The sequence below is a fragment of the Mustela putorius genome, unplaced genomic scaffold, assembly GCF_011764305.1.
Source record: "Mustela putorius furo isolate JIRA1106 unplaced genomic scaffold, ASM1176430v1.1 tig00003909_pilon_pilon_pilon, whole genome shotgun sequence".
Lineage (NCBI taxonomy): Eukaryota > Metazoa > Chordata > Mammalia > Carnivora > Mustelidae > Mustela > Mustela putorius.
Window position 1 is genome coordinate 6262113 of NW_025422057.1, and position 18227 is coordinate 6280339.

General features: G+C 50.8%; 1 protein-coding gene across 6 annotated transcripts in view; it reads left to right on the forward strand.

Moving 5' to 3' along the window:
- Positions 1-18227, forward strand: part of UROS (uroporphyrinogen III synthase) — a 30223-nt gene that overhangs the window by 8676 nt on the left and 3320 nt on the right. For 5 of the 6 annotated variants that reach the window (XM_013055712.2, XM_013055711.2, XM_013055710.2 and 2 more), the window contains exons 2-9: positions 996-1084; positions 1278-1361; positions 3329-3425; positions 6156-6230; positions 11310-11384; positions 16326-16406; positions 16737-16822; positions 17800-17898. In XM_013055712.2, coding sequence (XP_012911166.1) covers positions 1022-1084; positions 1278-1361; positions 3329-3425; positions 6156-6230; positions 11310-11384; positions 16326-16406; positions 16737-16822; positions 17800-17898 — 660 coding nt within the window. In that variant the 5' untranslated portion in view covers positions 996-1021. Of the gene's footprint in view, positions 1-703; positions 876-995; positions 1085-1277; positions 1362-3328; positions 3426-6155; positions 6231-11309; positions 11385-16325; positions 16407-16736; positions 16823-17799; positions 17899-18227 lie in introns of all 6 variants that reach the window. The other variant, XM_013055713.2, reaches the window with a different exon arrangement.

The following is an 18227-nucleotide window of genomic DNA, read 5'->3' on the forward strand; positions in this document are numbered from 1 at the left end:
CTAAAGTTACTAATATTTTAATAATTTTACATATCTACCTTGGCCTCTCTGTTGGACATTTACTTTGTTCCCACTATAAATACCAGGATACAATCTTGCAACTAGAAGAGGAGTACATCTTGGACACCTAATACACAACATAGTGATTACAGTCAACAGTAGTCTACTACAGACTTCCAAGTTTCTTAGGAGAGTTGATCTTAATTGTTCTCACTGCAAAAAAGAAATCATTATCAGGAGGCGTGGCAGAGGCTTTAGCTGAGCTGCTATGGTAGTAATCAGATTGTAGCAAATAAATGTATCAGATGAACAGCTGATGTGAGCTGAAACTTACACAGTGCTGTTACGTCACATATGCCAGGATCCAGGATGAACATCTTTATGTTAGTCTTTGCACACTTTTATGAATATCACCTTAGTACTTATTCTTAGAAGTGAAATCATAAGAAGAAAGAGTATAAAGTATACAAGGCTTTCGAAAGATATCAACAAATTCTTTTCCAGGTTGTTAAAAAACTTCTAAAAGAGATCTCATACTTGGCACCATTTATAAAACATCATTTGAGAAGTAGAAGGATCAATATAACTATTTCCTAAAAAGCTTATTAACTTCTTAGTACATTTATCTTGAGATGGAGTAATTCTTTATTTCTTTAAAATAATTTGTCTATTTGTTAATGATACAACCCCAAAATTTTATCAGTCCTCTTCAGGAGCCTTAAATATGTGGCCAGGACACCGGCTTTCCCTAATGGCTTTCATCTGCCTTTCCAAGTGATATCAAGTGCCAGCATGCTGTCCCTTGGCCTTATCAGTGACAGGGGCTTCAGAAGGAACAAGCCCATTAACGCCAAGTCATTGCGGATGAGGGATAGGTCAGTCATCTCAGCAAGCAGTTGATGACCTTCCTCCTGTGCTCCTGTCCCATCTGACATTGCTTAGGAAGAGTTCCTAAGATCTAATTAAGATCCATCTGTCTCCCTGCTCTGTCCCAGTGCCCTGCAAGGACTGCCGGGCCATAATGAAAGTTCTCTTACTGAAAGACGCCAAGGAAGATGACTGTGGCCAAGATCCGTACATCAGGGTAAGTGCCTGAGGCTCTGGGTCCCACCCAGCACCACACTGTCTTCCTAAGGAAGCTAATGGGGGGGGGGGGGACAGGTGGGGGGTCTGTGAACCCTCTGAGGAGCTGACACAGACTAAGTTGGTCCTGTGACCCTTTTCCTTACTTTCCAAACAACCCTAGCCAACCTGGAACTGTATTCTTGTATTTGCAGGAATTAGGATTATATGGACTCGAAGCCACTCTGATCCCTGTTTTATCATTTGAGTTTTTGTCTCTTCCCAGTTTTTCTGAAAAGGTAAGTTCTGTCGGTGTCTGAGTACCATAATTTCTGAGTCTTTAGACCCCTTGCCAACCCGAGCTGGAAGTATTTCTTCACTGCTCCCTCGTTTTACTACCAGACTTGCAGACAAGGGCAGCGCAGCCTCCCCAGGCTCCAGTGCACGGGGCTATGAGTCTGTCCCTGTGACAGTCCCCAGATCCTCCAGGAAGCCACCCTGATCTGGAGGCAGGGTCTGGGGAGGGGGCTCACAGCCGTGCAGGCCTTTCCAGTCCGTCCTCCGGTTCACCCACCTGTCCTGACCACGCACTTCACTATTTTAGAGGCCCCAGGTTGGGCCACTGGGGTAAGACCGATGCTCCCCCACAATGTCAGGTCTGCCACCAGGGGGAGCAGGGATCCGTCCTGCCCGACACTAATCTTAGTAAAGCCTTCTAGATGTTTGCCATCAAAGCTTCAGTGCTCAGGCAGCCCTCTCCAGCAAGCACCCTGTCCCAAAAGGGGAGCACCTTCAGGGCATCTCCCAGGAGCCCTGTTCTAGACACGTGGGGGAAGAGCCAGCTGGTTTCATGGACTAGGGGTGCCTAGCCATGTTCCAGGGCTCCGTGCCACCTTTAGCACCAGGTTCACCCCTCTTGCTCTTTAAAAATTTTTAATTTTATTTATTTATTTGACAGACAGAGATCACAAGTAGGCAGAGAGGCAGGCAGAGAGAGAGGAGGAAGCAGGCTCCCTGCTGAGCAGAGAGCCTATGCGGGGCTAGATCTCAGGACCCTGGGATCATGACCTGAGCCAAAGGCAGGGGCTTTAACCCACTGAGCCACCCAGGCATCCCCCTCTTGCTCTTTATAGAAAGCCTGTTTTCTCCTTTGTTTGGGGCCAAATACTACACGATTCATTCAGTAATGTGCCCGACAGACACTGGTCCGGCACCTGTTAACGCCTCATGCGCTGGGCTGTGTGCCGAGGGAACGAGGTTAAAAGGGACCCAGACCCACGTGCCCTTCCAGAAGCAGCCCTGAAAGGCCTCAGAGATCTCATTACTTGAGATCGCTTCTTGGACCTCGTGGCCACACAGATACTGGAGTTTCCACAGGAGCCTCTCCCATCCCCGCCAGCCAGCATGGCCCCTGAGGGCTTTTCTGGACTCTTGTCTAGCTCCCTATGCTACAGGAAGTCAGGGCACAAGGCACGTGTTCAAGTCCTGGCCCTGCCTCTCACCATGGCCAGTTCCTCAGCCTCTCCAAGCCCAAGTCTTCATTGATGAGAGGACAGGAACCTCACGCAGCTCCTCGGGAACTTCAAGTGAGGGACACAATATGTAAAAAGAGCAATTTTCAGTAAATGTTGTCACAGTTACTATCTTTGAAAATCTTGGCTTCAACATGGATATTGCCCTTTGAAGAGTCCAGTGGTTTTTTTAAAGATGTATTTATTTCCCTGGAGAGAGAAGGAGGGAGAAAATGTGAAGGGGAAGAGGAGGCAGAGGGAGAGAGAATTCTCTAAGCCAGCTCCCTTCTGAGCATGGAGCCCGATGCCAGGCTCCCTCCAGGACCCTGGGCCAAAGTCAAGAGCAGGCAGCTTACCCAACCGAACCACCCCAGCGCCCCTTGAAGGTTCCAGCTTTAGTACAGATGCAGATCCAGTCTGCCCTCCTGCCCGCATCCCACCCAAGCCCCGGCTGGGTCAGATGAGCCCCTCCCCCGCTCCTGCTACACTCCCACCCTGCATGCTCTTTCCTGGCTCTCCCCTTGACTGTGAGCTGCTTGAGAGAAATGCCATGAACAGTGAGTTCACACCCTGAAAGGCCTAGAATAGTTCCAGGCATCTAGTCAGCTCCCGGCAGGTGTCCATGGAAGAGTGGGTGGATGGATAAATGATGCGTGGATGGATAGAAGGAATTAGTTTTGTGAAGCATGTGGAAATCTGGAAAATGTTGAACTTGGCCGTCGTGTAAAATGTCTTTGTTGCGGTTTGGTGCATAGCTGTCTCATCCTGAAGGCTATGGAGGACTCATTTTTACCAGCCCCAGAGCAGTGGAAGCAGTGGAGCTGTGTTTGGAGAAAGACAATAAAACGGAAGGTGAGGGGCCTCGCCTCAATTCCACTGGACTTCCTTTACTCTGATTCTCCTGAGCAGGGAGACCCGATTCCAGAAATAGATTGTTCAGGCTTGAAACATCTCAATGATTTTGAGCTCAAAAAAGTATTTACATACCAAGCTAGTTCATGTTTGTGTAACCTTTGGAGGAAGCAGAAAATGGCCTCTCTCCTTATAAGCAGACTCTGAATGTCCCACACAGAATGACAGGTTAGCCTCGTGGTCTCTGACCAGAGCAGGCACCTGGTGGTGTCACATGACAGATGCTGCCTTGGGCAAGAAAAGACAGGGCAGCCCCGCAAAGTCCCCAGACCCTGAGGGATTCATCTGCCGGTGGTCATTTCTCTTCTCAGAATATATTGGTGGCAGTCTCTTAACTCGAAGAGATGATGAGAAAATCCAAGCACATCCAAAAATGGCTGGTGCCATGCCAGGCACTCAATGACACGATCATCTCAGTCCCTTCTTCCCACTTCCTCCCTCCCTCCCTCCCCCATCAAAACACAGGAACAGAGCCCAGGCTTCAGACTGAACAACTACATTAGTCTTTCAATCAAATAGCTTCGTTGCTAACATTTACAGAGTGCCTAATGTATGCCAGGCTCTGTTAAATACTATACATTCGGCATCTCATGTATTCCTGGACCACTGGCCAGAGGCATGCGTACTGTGGTCATCATGTCCGGTGTAGAGATTACTTTAAAAAAATACAAATCTTGGGCGCCTGGGTGGCTCAGTGGGTTAAGCCACTGCCTTCGGCTCAGGTCATGATCTCGGGGTCCTGAGATCGAGTCCCGCATCGGGCTCTCTGCTCAGCAGGAGCCTGCTTCCCTTCCCCTCTCTCTGCCTGCCTCTCTGCCTACTGTGATCTCTCTCTGTCAAATAAATAAATAAAATCTTTAAAAAAAAAAAAAAATACAAATCTTTAGGGACGCCTGGGTGGCTCAGTTGGTTAAGCAGCTGCCTTTGGCTCAGGTCATGATCCCAGGGTCCTGGGATCGAGTCCCACTTCGGGCTCCTTGCTCGGCAGGGAGCCTGCTTCTCCCTCTGCCTCTGCCTGCCTCTCTGTCTGCCTGTGCTCGCTCTCTCTCTCTCTGTCTCTGCAAATAAATAAATAAAATCCTAAAAAAAAAAAAACTATTAATCTCTCATTAAAAAAAAAATCTTTAAAAATAAATAAATTAGTTAATTAATAAAATGAAATTTCCCATGGGAGTGTAAAGGGTAGCCTAACACTTAAATGTTCGGGAAAGTTACGCTCCTAATCGGATTGTAGGAAGGGAGAACTCGTGTGTCCTTGTCTTCTCCAACAGTAGTGAACACCCGGTGGCCTCAGCGTGTATTCATCCAGCTCATTTTCACTTTGTATTTCTTTAATCCACAGTTAAAGCTGTTTGTTTGTGCCCTAAAATCGTAATGTTCTCTGTTAAATTGTGTTTGCTCGCGAACCGGAAAGTTATGGTCTTTACTTTGACTTAATGTATACATCCGAGATTATAGTTTCTTGACTGCTTTCAAATACATGTCCTGAATAAAACCAGTTGTGTTGCTCTATTAGACACTAAGTTGCTATTTTTATTTTTATTTTTCATTTATTTTTAAGTAAATTTATTTAAATAAATTTATTTATTTCAGAGAGAGAGAGATCGCAAGTAGGCAGAGAGGCAGGCAGAGAGGGAGAAGCAGGCTCCCCACTCAGCAGAGAGCCCAACGCGGGGCTCAATCCCAGGACCCTGAAATCATGGCCCGAGCCAAAGGCAGAGGCTCAACCCACTGAGGCACCCAGGTGTCCCTAAGTTGCTATTTTTAAAGAACAGTGACTTTTTCTTTAAAAGTCTGCATTTTTAGGGGCACCTGGGGGGCACAGTTGGAAGAGTGTGTGACTCTTTTTTTTTTTTTTTTAAGATCTTATTTATTTTACCGGGAGGGGAGAGAAGGGAGGGGCAGACGGAAAGGGAGAGAGAGAATCTCAAGCAGACTTCCCATGGAGCTCCACACAGGGCTCGACTCCACAACCCCAAGATCATGACCCGAGGCAAAACCAAGAGTCGGACACTTAACCAACTGAGCCACCCAGGTACCCCAGGCTTGCAACTTTTTTTTTTTTTAAGATTTTATTTATTTATTGGACAGAGAGATCACAAGTAGGCAGAGAGGCAGGCAGAGAGAGAGGAGGAAGCAGGCTTCCTGCGGAGCAGAGAGCCCGATGCGGGGCTCGATCCCAGCATCCTGGGATCATGACCTGAGCCGAAGGCAGAGGCTTTAACCCACTGAGCCACCCAGGTGCCCCCCCAGGCTTGCAACTTTTGATCTTGGGATCATGAGTGTGAGCCCCAATGTTGGGTGTAGAGATTACTAAAAAAAAAAATTAATAAAAGTTTACATTTTTAAACTTCAATGTCACCTGCAAATTCATTCTTCAAGTTATGTTTATTTTCTGGTACATACTAAAAGTGCTTCTAGTACAACTGTGGAATAGTTAATACTCTAAGCAAGGCATACTGAAACATTTATGAAGTGATTTTTAGAAATTTGACTGCCGAATATGAACAGAATAAAAATGGATTTTTAGTTTGAGATGCTGTTCTTTATACATGGTTATTAATAGTTTGCCTTGTTCACAAGTGTCTTAGGATGAACAAGGAGCTCTGGGCAGCAGTCCGGATGGCCACTGTGGTGTTCGCTGCTCTCATCTAATTCTATGTTTTACAGTCTGGAAACATTCTCTGAGAGAAAAATGGAATGCTAAGTCAGTGTATGTGGTCGGAAATGCTACTGCTTCTCTAGGTAAGCAATCAAGGTAAAGATAAAACACCAAAAAAATGACTGTGATGTTGTGATTTGTAATAAAAATGTGTATTTGGCTCTGTCCCTGTCCCTGGGACAAATCTCCTTTATAAAACTCTTGGTATTTGCTAAGTGATAAGAAAGATGAAGTTGCCCCCTTCTTTTTGGAAAGCTTTACTTATTTATTTGAGAGAGAGAGCTTTCACTATACTCTTACCAGCAGCATATTTGACTAATTATTCATAAATATAATAAGCAAAATATCATATTTTAAACTATAGTTTTTTGGGTTTTTAAAAAAATTTTATTTATTTGACAGACAGAGATCACAAGTAGACAGAGAGGCAGGCAGAGAGAGAGGAAGGGAAGCAGGCTCCCTGCTGAGCAGAGAGCCTGACGCGGGGCTCGATCCCAGGACCCTGTGATCATGACCTGAGTTGAAGGCAGAGGCTTAACCCACTGAGCTATCCAGGCACCCCTTGTTCTTTTTTAAACAAACAAGGTTAAGTCATTGGGGAATGAAAAACTATTTTTCTTCTTTTCTGTAGTCTCTGTTATTACCATAGTCCCCACAAATGTGGGTTGGATTGGATCATTTGCTCCCAGAATCAGGCACATGGTTTACTAACTATTGCCTGTGTGTTATGAAGGATATTTCAAAGGACAGGAATGAACAACAGATGGAAGAGGTGCCTAGAGTAAGGTGGGGGGGGGGAGGGATGCACTTCCACACCCCCTCCTGGTACACTGCCTACCCAGCACCTCTCTGTGGCACCATTTGGGTTTTTATGAAGGATTCATTACAGAGGCATGATTGATTAAGTCATTGGTCATTGGTGATTAATTCAACCTCCTGCCCCACTCTTCTCCTTGGAGGCAAGAGACTACCCTCTAATCACAAGGTTGGTTCCCCTGGCAACAAGCCCCCATCCTTCAGGGCTTTTCCAACACCACCATTAACATAAACTCAGGTGTAATGGAAAGAGATCTGTTATGAATAACAAAAGGCAATTTTAGAGGCTCCTGGGTGGCTCATTCAGTTAAGGGTCTGACTCTTGATTTCAGCTCAGGTCATGCTCTCAGGGACCTGGTCTCAGGTCCAGGTCATGATCAAGTCCCCAGTCGTGCTCTGCACTCAGCAGGGAGTCTGCTGGAGGATTTATCTCCCTCTCCTTCTGCCTCTCCTGCTTGTCCTGGTAAAGGTATGAGACAAATAAATTCAAATATTGCTAAATGGCATAAGAATTTGGGTCATATATTTTCAGAAATACTTGTTCATATGTATTCAGAAGTTCTGTTACATTGATGCCTGGCTGGCTCAGTCAGTAGAGCATGCGATGCTTGATCTCAGGGTTGTGAGTTCAAGCCCCACGTTGGCCATAGAGATTACTTAAAAAAATAAATAAAATCTTTGAAAATTAAAAAATAAGGCTCTAAAAAATAAGCTTTGTACCCTCTGGCCCACTAATCCCTTTCCTAATAATCTAGCCAAAGGTAATAATCCAAAACAGGAGAAAAGAATTGGTTTTTATATGCGAATGTACATCATAGCATTATTTATAATCATGAAAAAGGAGAGCCCCCAATAGGGGAATAGTTAAATAAATTATGATACATCTATATGATGATTATATAGTTTCTTCTTTTATATACTTTTTATTTTGAAGGAAATTTCCAGAAAACTTAAGTTACAATACAAAGAACTCAATCTTTCCTGGACCCCTGGAGAGTAAGTTGCCAACGTGATGTCCCACCAACCCCAAATAGTTGAATGTAGGTTCCCTACAAACGAGCACATTGTTCTGTATCGCTGCAACTTACCCATTCCAGAAATTAACATGCACATGCTAGTACCTCTTACTTCTCCGTAATGTCCATCGTGGCGGAAGGACAGCATTCAGAATCCTGTCTTGCCTTCGTCGGCATGTCTAGTTAGTTTCCTGAAGGCCAGAAAGGTGCCTCTGTCTGTTGTTGGCTTCGTGACTTTGACACTGGCCAGTTGTTTATAGACAGTCCCCTAATCTAGTGTGTGGGCCGGGTGTCCGTTTCCACTCTGAGAAACACTTCTGTCTTCTCTTTGCTTCAACTGTTCCATTCTCCTGACCTGATGTGCAGCTTTTGGGGGGAGCCAGAGGCAGCTCTCGGGCCAGAGGGCTCCTGCAGGATGGCCCCTGGTGACCTCAGTGCTCACACCACTGTGACATCCCCATCTCTTGAGCGGCGAGTTGCTTGACTAATGAAGAGCCGGTGCGTCACTTTTCAATACAGAGCAGCTTGTAGCTCCGGGCTCTGCGGACCAGTGAAGAGGGGATCGGGCCCTGGTTACCAAGGAAATCGCCCCCACTCTCCCATCCCCGCCCCAGCTCAGTTAAGAATTTGCTCACACCTTCCTTTCACTGTTTCTTTTTTTCTGGAGTAGAAGAGGAAAGAAAATTCTCGTGGCAACTTTGGACTTACACATCACTTCAGCTCTCAAACATGACACGTTTGTAAATGGTCCTGTTCTCACGCCACCTTCAGGCTCGTCTCAGTGACACCCCGTGCAGGCTGCATCTCATTGTTCTGTCAAATGAGAAGAAAACTGAAGAGCAAAAGTGGGGATACGGGATGAGAAACCCGGGACAGAGCCGGCTAGTATGGGCTGGCCTCCCGTGTGCTCCAGACGGTAGAGCCTGGTCCCGTGGGATCTCCCCTCTCTTGGGAGAGAGGTGCTTGGCTGGCTCAGCTGGGACCCACACTGCTGTGTGATTAAAAGTAATGTCTATTACTTTTAAAAAAGAAAAGGAAAAAACAATCTCTTAGGAGAAACCACATTCTACCTTAACATGAAAGTCAGTCACCCAACTTTTGGAACCTTCTAAGTTCACCTTCCCAGACATGGTGTCTCAGAGGACCTCTCTCTCGTGAACTGCTGGATGCTTCTGTTCATCCCGAAGCCCAGCAAGAGTATAGAAAGTGAGAGGAACTTGAACATGGACAGCTGGAGGAGTCCCAAGTCCAAGTGTTAGTCATCTTTTGCTGCGTAACAATTGCCCAGAACTTAGCGGCCAGAAACAATAAGCGTTTAATTTCTTATAGTTTCTTCAAGTCCGAAATCTGGGAATGGCTAAGTTTGGGTCCATCTGGCTCGGGGTCTCTCACCAGGCTGCAGATATCTCAAGGCTTGACTTGGGGGTTCTGCTTCCAAGATCATGTACGTGGCTCCACTTCCCAGCTTTCACATGGCCCTCTTTGAGGGCTGCCTTAGGAGACGGCAGCAGGATTCTCCTATTATAAGACAATCCAAGAGCCAGCACAAGAGAGCCTCCCAGCCAGAAGCCAGTCTTTTCATCGTCCAATCTTGGGAGTGACGTCCCATCACTTCCGCCATCTTCTCTCTGTTTGAATATCGTCAGTCCAGCCTCGCTCAAGGGATGGGGATGTCACAGTGCTGGGAGCACCGAGGTCACCAGGGGCCGTCCTGCAGGAGCCCGCTGGCCCAAGAGCTGCCTCTGGCTCCCTCCAGAAGCTGCTCATCAGGTCAGGAGAATGGAACAGTTGAAGCAAAGAGAAGATACAAGTGTTTCTCAGAGTGGAAACGGACACTTGGCCCAAGCCAGTGGTCTTGATGTCAAAGTCCATCAAGATTTATTTATTTTAAGAGATAGAGTGAGTGCACATGAGAGAGCAAGTGGACGGAGGGGCAGAGAAAGAGAATCTTCAAGCCGACTCTCTGCTGAGCGAGGAGTCCGACCCAGGGTTTGATCCCAGGACCCATGAGTCAAAACTCCAGAGCTGGATCCTCGTCCCACAGCCACTCAGGCAGCCCATAAACCATATCTATTTTTTGAGTATTTTTCATTGCTTCATTTCCGCATGAATTCTGGGAGAATACTGAGATCATCGGTGTCTGTAACCTTAATGTGTCTTCACATCCCACCTGTTGATTCTTATGATTTGCCTTTGCATTAAGCATTTTCTTTTAAGATTTTATTTATTTGTGAGAGAGAGCAAGAGTAAGCGAGCACAGAGGCAGGGGGAGAGCAGGCAGAGAGAGAAGCAGAATCCCCGCTGAGCAAAGAGCCGGGAGCCTGACGTGGGGCTCCATCCCAAGACCCCGGGGTCATGACCTATGGAGTACTGAGACCCTCCCAGTCCAGTCAGAGGAGGGGTGGCCCGGCCAGGGCGGCCGTTCACTGTAAGCAGGGCTTTGTTCCAGAACAGAGTTTACGGCGGCATGTGACTTTTGACTCTTGGGTTCGGGACGCTAGCAATGACCTGTAAATGAAAAGCTGACAGTGTTGATGTGAAAGCTGCAGTTTGTTATTAGCCGGCGGGTCTCACGTGAATCCTAAAGAGAATGGCCACAGCCCCTCCTCCGTCAGGGGGTGCCGCAGCCCGTGGACAGGTGGGGGTGCGGACGGCGCAGGGGCCGCGGCTCTCCTTCGGCATCATCTGCGGACGGGCCAGCCTCTCCCGTGTGGAGGAGTGCACAGGGCCCTGGGGTCGGGGGTGGGGGGGGCTGCTCCTGCCGCGCTCTTGACGGGAGCTGCTCACCCCTCAGCCCAGAAGGCCCGTAGTTGAGGTGCCGGACGTCTTTGCTGGCAGGATCCCGGGGAGCCTCTCCGGCCCTCCCTTCCGTTTCAGTCTGGCCACGCCAGCCCACAACACCCTTCTGGACGGGGCTGGCCTCATCTCCCCGACAGAACGAGGCCCCGCGCATGCCCTGTGAGACGTAGCAAATCCTAAATGCTCACCACCTCCTCACTGGCCAGTAAGAAAGCCGCCTTTCTTCAGCTCCCCCTGGATGGCCAGGGTTCGCTTTCATCATCTTGTAAAATCTTTAAAGCAGTCCCCTGTGGCTGGTGTCCTCCCCTCGTGTAGATGAGCTCAGTGGGGCTCGGAGAAATGGGCGCATGACCCAAAGCCACACATCTAGGAAGGATGGGCCCAGGGCCCAGCGCCCTCACGTCGGACACGGTGCCTGCCGTCATCCCGTACCAGCCTTGAGGAGGAGACGTCCCTGTGCATTCGCACATTAGCGAACAACCCAGGAAGGGAGATCTTTAAGGAAAACCCTTTTCTTTTATTGTTTTTCAGTGAACAAAATCGGCCTGGACACAGAAGGAGCAAACTCGGGAAATGCAGAAAAGCTTGCAGAATACATTTGTTCCCGTAAGTAGAAAAAGGTCACCCCAAGTGACGCCCATTTACTCTTTGTTTTTTGGCCTCAACCCCCCACCCCGGGAGAGCAACATTTTCTGGGTGCGTTCTCCGTGGTGATGCTGGTTGGCGCACAGTGTGCAGGTTGCTTGTGGGACCACAAGCTCCTCTTCCTGTGTGTGTCTGTGTTGCTGGAATTCAGTCTGTCTCTCTCCGTCCCCTCCACCAGAGGACTGGAGACAACAGGAACATGACACAAACGAAACATTCAGAGACAAATCCCAGGAGACCATCTGCAGTGATGCTGCCAGGAGTGGAGGCGGGCTCTTGCCACTGGGAACCTTCCCTGAGTCTGTGTCTGCTCCTCGCACCCCCCACACCCCGCTCCTCTCAGGGGCCGCCTCCTTCTCCAAGCAGCACGTCCCTGGGCAGCATGTAGCCTCAGACCTGAGATGGCACTAGTGTGGAGGGGTCTGCCTTTCATTGGGGTTTCAGGCTTGATTGAAGCAAAGATGTGGGGGAGCTCTTGGAGCAAGAGGCACGGGAGAGCCAGAGGGGTTCCAGCAGAGCGGTCCTCGCCCGTATCTCCCGTCCTCTCTCTGCCGGGCTAACCCGGCGGCAGACACTGGCTCTTGCGTCCTCTCGCTCCTGCCCATCAGTAAAAGTGAGTCGAATGATCACCGCCCCATCATGGGCTGTTCACGAGGTATTAGATACTCAGAGATCAAACACACACGATGCCAGCGTATGCCGGGCTCCAGACGGCCCCCTGCCCGTCCCACAGCACTCAACAGACATGCCTTCCCACTGCTGCTTCTGCCCCCACAGAGTGTCTAGGGCTGCGGTGGAAGCTGCTGGCGGGCCGTGGAGCAGGGCAGCTGGAGGGAAGGTGCTCCCTGCCCCTCTGGTCACAACCGCTACTATGTCCCAGCCCAGCATTTTGCTTTAGTTGGCTGATGTCTCTTAAGTTTTGAAAAATGCTCTTCTTACTGAGGGGGCATGTTTCAGAGACCCTCCAAAGCCCCAGGGACGAAGGAGGTCAGCCCTAATGCAGTGACCCTCTGGGCCCCATCCTGGCCGAAGCAGGTGCTGGCCTAGGCTGGAGTGGAAAACCGAGAACCCAGCACTGTGTTCCCATCCAGGGCAGCACCGCTGGGCCTCCTGCCCTGGCTCGTGTCCACCACTCCATGTGAGCTGCAGGGCCTCGGGGGCTCTTCGGCAGGACAGTCGCCTGGCCCACAACTCTAGTGGCCAGCTCCGTGGCACTTTGGCCAGCCACCGTGGCTCCCTGCACACTCTGGTTTCCCCCCCTCCTGCATGGCCGTCTCTGCTCAGCCTTCCTGTCGGTGCTGCCAACAGAGATTCTGTCCTTCACGTAGGCTCCCATGTGACAGGGACACCACAGGCTGCGTTCCTTCCACGTCCACTGTCCTGGAGACTGTGGTCCTCCTTAGGCCACCCCCACCACACACAGGCCCTTTGTGCCTCACCTTGTCGCTTAACCCACTCCTGCCTCATGGCCTGGCACACAAGTGTCCCCATGCAGTGTTTGCTGAGCACTGTTCAGCTGCTCTAGTGGGACAGGAGGGCATGTGGGGGGTGAGGCAAGAGAGGGCTTGGTCCCTGCCAAGAGGCCTAGCCAAGCTGAGCGGCCATTTTCCCAAGCATCAGCCCAGGCCTGCCAGGAGCGCACTACCGTGCAGCCAGGCGTCAAAAGCTGCTGAGAAGCCACAGGCAGTTATGCCGGGGTCCAGGGGTGAGCACAGTCCTGGGAGCCTCAGGGTCCTTGGGCCCATCGGACTGTTTTGAGGATCACTAAGCCTCAGCTCTTCCAGGACGAGAGGAACATGTGATTGGGTTTTTCCCCAGACTTTCACGATGTGGGATGCCTGTGTTCCAGAATGATCCAACGCCAGGCTCTTTATTTCTAATGTTCTTAGGAGATAATGGTCACCATCAAACAGTAACAAAGCCATTCTGTTTTAAAGTAGAAATCAGTGTACATGGTGGGGGTTTGATGGCATTCCCCGGGGGGTTCAGTGCCTCCTTGGTTCAGGAAGATGAAAGGTTCCATGGGCAGGACAGCATTTATCTCTGTCTCCAGGGCAGATGACCTGGCTGTGCGCACCACTGACGCACGAGTTCTAGAAAGAGATGGAAACGGAGTCATTTCCTCATTCTCAGGTCCGGAGGCTCCATGCTCTGCACACGCAAGCAGGAAGTGTCCGTGTCGTTCTGAGATCTCACACGGGTGTTTCCACTGACGGACTCAAGGCTTCGAGGGGAGACAGGGACACACTCTGCCTTATCTCCGCAGAGACTGGGCTGCACCCTTTGCGAAGCCTTTGTTTCTTTTGCTCATTTGTGACCAGCATGCCCGTGTGTCCTAATGAATCTTCAGTCGCAGTTAGAATATCCAAATACGAATCCTTCTTGACTGCTAATAGGGACTTTAACCTTGGTTTTACCAAGGCATCAATGATTTTCTCCCCCAGCAAGCTCTGAAACTGGATTTTAAAAGCTAAAAATCTACTTCCAGTGTTTGCGGTCAACAGGCCAATTCGTAGTTACTGCTTCTCTCTTCTACTTCACACTTTGTACTATGCGTCAGGTGCCGCTGCAGGCTCATAAAACTATTAACGCATTTAGCTCATTGTTCTGGCAGAAAATTCTCCCCTTCCAGGAGATCCGCTCTAATGGAAAAGCGAGCAGCAAAAAATGGTAGAAGGGGGCATTACAGCATTCTGCAAGAGAGGGGGTGCGCCTGAGTCAGGCAGAGGCGCGTGTGGTTATTTGAAATGTCCCCGGCTCGGGGGCTGCCTGCGGCCACCCCTGCAGCCTCGCCGACTTGCTTGGCCCTCCTTCCCTCGCCACCAGCCCTGCTGTCCGGATTCTCCACCATGAGAATCTCTGCATGGCCGCATCTCCCAGCCCTGCCTGGGAGGCCAAAATCAGTGCCGACCTGGCAGTAGATGGAGCTTTCCGGCCACAAACATGTTCTCTAGTGAAATGGCATTTTTTAAAAAAAAGCAGCCTTTTTACCTTAATTTCCACATTGACTATTTATGGAGTCCCCAGCCCCTCTGCACAACCCTCTCCTGGGATTTTCAGTGCTCTTGCTGGCCCTCACCCCCACAGCCCTGTTAAAGGAATGGGCGGCCTCTGAGCCCTGGGAGTCACCATTCTGAGTCATCTCTGTTGGGTGAGGCCCCTGCCAGGCCCCCATCTCTCTCTGTTGTTCCGGGAAAATTCTCACACCTCTGCAGAACCAGCCAGCATTAGCATTGGCCTGTGTGAGTTAAAAATCTGCAGACAGTAAACTTCTCCCCCACAAAAGATGGGTTCTTTGCCTCTGACTTCTTGAAGGGGGTAGGTCCCAGGAAGGATAGTTGTGGTAGATCTCCTCTTGGCAGAAGAGAATTCTACTGGGGCATTTTCAGGTTTTCCTCCTTTGCTGAGAGTGTCACGGGTTTCCACAAAGTCAGCTGGGTGGATTGGGCCTGCATGCGTGGCCTGGCTCTCCAGGCACTGATGGTGCGGTGAGAGAAGACAGTCATCTGCCTTGTACCAGGACACACATGCTAAGCTCCCATTTTCTGAGCTAGTGGCCAGCTATCCGAGAATAAGCACGAGCAACTCAATATTGGGCCAGATCTTCCGAAGAGATGCTTTGAGGAGCAAATGCTGGAATCTTCCAAAGGCCTCTTGCACACGTCTAGAGCTGGGCTTCCTGGACTGGCAGGCCCTTGGTTTTTCTGCTGGATTCTCGAAGCTGCCCCAGAGCAGGTGGCTGCGGGGCTCTGTGGGAGCAGCTCTGGCCCCAAGAATCCTGCATCCCCCACGCCTAACTTCATGGATGGAGGACACTGGAGGGACACCTGGGCTCTGGGTAAGAAAGTTGCACCTGAACATCGCTTTGGAAATTTGTCTCCAAGGACGGCATCTACAGCACATGAAACATTTCCTCCCATTAGAAGAGAGCAATCAGTGGGCATCTATTGTCTACATTCGAATTGTTCCCAATTCCTTGTGTTCTTTTATGTCCGTGCTGATAGTTACAGAACAGCTTAAATTAAGAACACATTGACCAATACGTAGTTATTGAATAACCTGGAAAAAGGAAGTTGCCCCTGTGGTTGGGCTTGGCCTTCGGGGAGATGGTGCTGGATGGGAAGAGCTTGGGTTGTTCCTTCCTCTGACTGCAGTCCCCACAGAGGCATTCGGGGAGATCGGATGGGGACAGAATAATGCGCTTGTGCGTGAGCAACAGCCACTAAGACTTCTTCCAACTGATGGACGGACGTCGGAGGGGAGTGGTTAGTTTGATCAAAATGTTCACATTTGGGGAGGCTTTGCTCATCGGTTTTGTTGGATGGTAACGTCTCAGGTCAGAGTGCAGACCGCATGCCATCTTCGTTCTGCAGAGAGCCTGGAGCTGGACGCACCCTTAGGTCTTCCTAGAGTGGAAACGGGGAGCTGGGTGGGAGGCAGGGCCCTTCTCAGCAGGCCAGGTCCCTCCACAGCCACCCATCCACCCTGTGGGCACTTAGCCGAGTGGCCACCGTCCTAAGGGGACAGTAGGCAGGCAGCTCGTCTCTCTCTGGGGATGGCTGCCCAGCCACATGTGGCTGCTGTTTCCTGCCACCTTGTGAGCGTGGGCCCTGGCTTCTGACTCCAGCCAGGTGCAGAGCGGCATGCTAGCTCGTGTCTGCCACCCAACGCCGCATCAGGACCAGAGGGGCTGGAGGGGCCTGGGGAACAGCGGCCCCGGCATATGGGGACCCCCATTTTCTGAGCTCCATGACCGAATCCTCTGTGATCTTCCTACAGCAAGGTCAGCTTCTTCCCTCCCACTCACAGTCACCAGGTGGGCTGGAGGTGCTGCTCCCCATGTCCCGGGCACATGCACCCCCTTCCTGAAAGGGCTAACAAAGTCTGGTTCTTTATCCACAGGGGAGTCACCGGCATTGCCCCTTCTGTTTCCCTGTGGAACCGTCAAAGGAGAAATCCTGCCGAAAATGCTCAAGGATAGAGGTGACGACTGTGCATTGGCTTGTGGGCACAGCCCCCCACTCTGCCCTCTCAGGGCTGCCGGGAGCCTTTGTGGTCCGCGTTCGGGGTTGGCTCCGTGTGGAGCCCCCAGGGGAGGGTGGGCCACCCCTTATGGTCATCTTTGGTGTGGGGTGCAGGCTGCTGTCCTGACCGTAGCTCGGAGCCCACAGGGTGTCACAGCCTTTGCCAAGAGTATGGTAGTGCTGGTGCGGACAGACCCTGGGGCAGGTCCCCCTACAGAGGACAGTCTCAGGAGAGAGCCCAGTGTTCACAGTGGAACAAAGCCTGTTTTCTGCTTTTGATTGTGCCCAGGGATCCCCATGGAGAGCATAACTGTCTATCAGAAGATCCCACACCCAGGAATCCAAGTGAACCTCAACAGCTACTATTCTAAGCAGGTGGGTGGTGCTTGCAGGGGGAGCTCGAGGTGGGGGGGGGCGGCTGGAGGGGGCAGGCACCTGAGTGGTGGAGGCCTGGGGACAAGATGCCCAAACCCACCATCCCCAGTTGCACGACTTCCCAAGGCTCCATCTCTGTATATATGAAATGGGAACAGATCCCTCCTGTAAGGTTTCTAGAAGGATGAAAGGAGATAATATGCATAAAGCCCTGTGGATTCCACCCCAGACCTAGTGGGCCTGGGCAGCTAGGGGCCCTCATGCGACTGTCCATCGTGTGGGGCACCGGGGGAGCCGCAGGGGCAGACGCTGGGAGGGGAGGCAGGGCCCGTACTGGGAAGGCCCACAGTGCCCACTGAGGGTCTGCACTGAATTTGGGAAGCCACAGGGGCCTCTGGAAGCTTCAGGCAGGATGGTGGGTGGTGCCTGTTCTAAGCTTTTCCACATCTGTCCTCAGTGGGCTGCCTAGCCTCCCTCTCCCAGGACAGGCTTCCGAATGGCCTGCTGGCTCTGGACATCCCGTTAGTGCAGACCGAAACAGAAAGGCTGTGCAGCCAGTGCCTCTTCTGTCTCCTGAAAAGGGATGCAGAGCCGACAGGGAGCAGGCCTGGACTGCCGTCTCACTCATCAGGGCCACTCTGGCCGTGTGAGCTCGTGGAATCGTCTGCTCGGCCGGGCATGGGGGTCCACAGTTGCCATGTCCTCTGCCAGACAGACTGACCTGTGGGCCAGCGGAGTGATGAGGAGCAGCACCCAGCTTCCCCAGAGGCACCCTGCCCTCTAAATGGAGCCTCACCTGAACTTGGCTTTGGCCTAGGGAGCAGAGGCGGCCACGTCCACCAGGAGCCCTCCTGCTGTGACTGTGTGGGGGCTGCCTCCTGGGGCTCCAGGGCTGATGGCACCTGGCTAGAAGAACCAGGGGAACGTTCTCTCTTCTTGGCCTGTGCCGACAGACTGGTCTTGTGCTCTCCCTGCAGGGCGTTCCGGCCAGCATCACGTTCTTCAGTCCCTCCGGCCTTATGTACAGCCTCAAGCACATTCAAGAGTTATCTGGTGACAGCATCGATCGAATTAAGGTGAGGTATTCAGTGGGCTTTTGGTCTTTTCAGATTTTTTAAAATTCTTGCCAATTGTCCTAGAGTTTCCGTGTAAAGTCAGAGCACTCCTGACCTAGCAGACAGCATGATGTCCCTGGAATGGCCGGGCTCTAGAACTCTCTAGCATCCCTTCCTGGCTGGTGCTCTTGGACAAGTTACTTAATCTCTCTGAGCCTGTTTCCTCATTTGTACCATGAGGATGATGATTCCTCTGTGGCCTTTAGAGACACACAGTCATACCTTATCTGCGGGGGATAAGCCCTCCGGGTGGATGTCTGAAACCACAGCCACTACCCAGTCCCGACGGG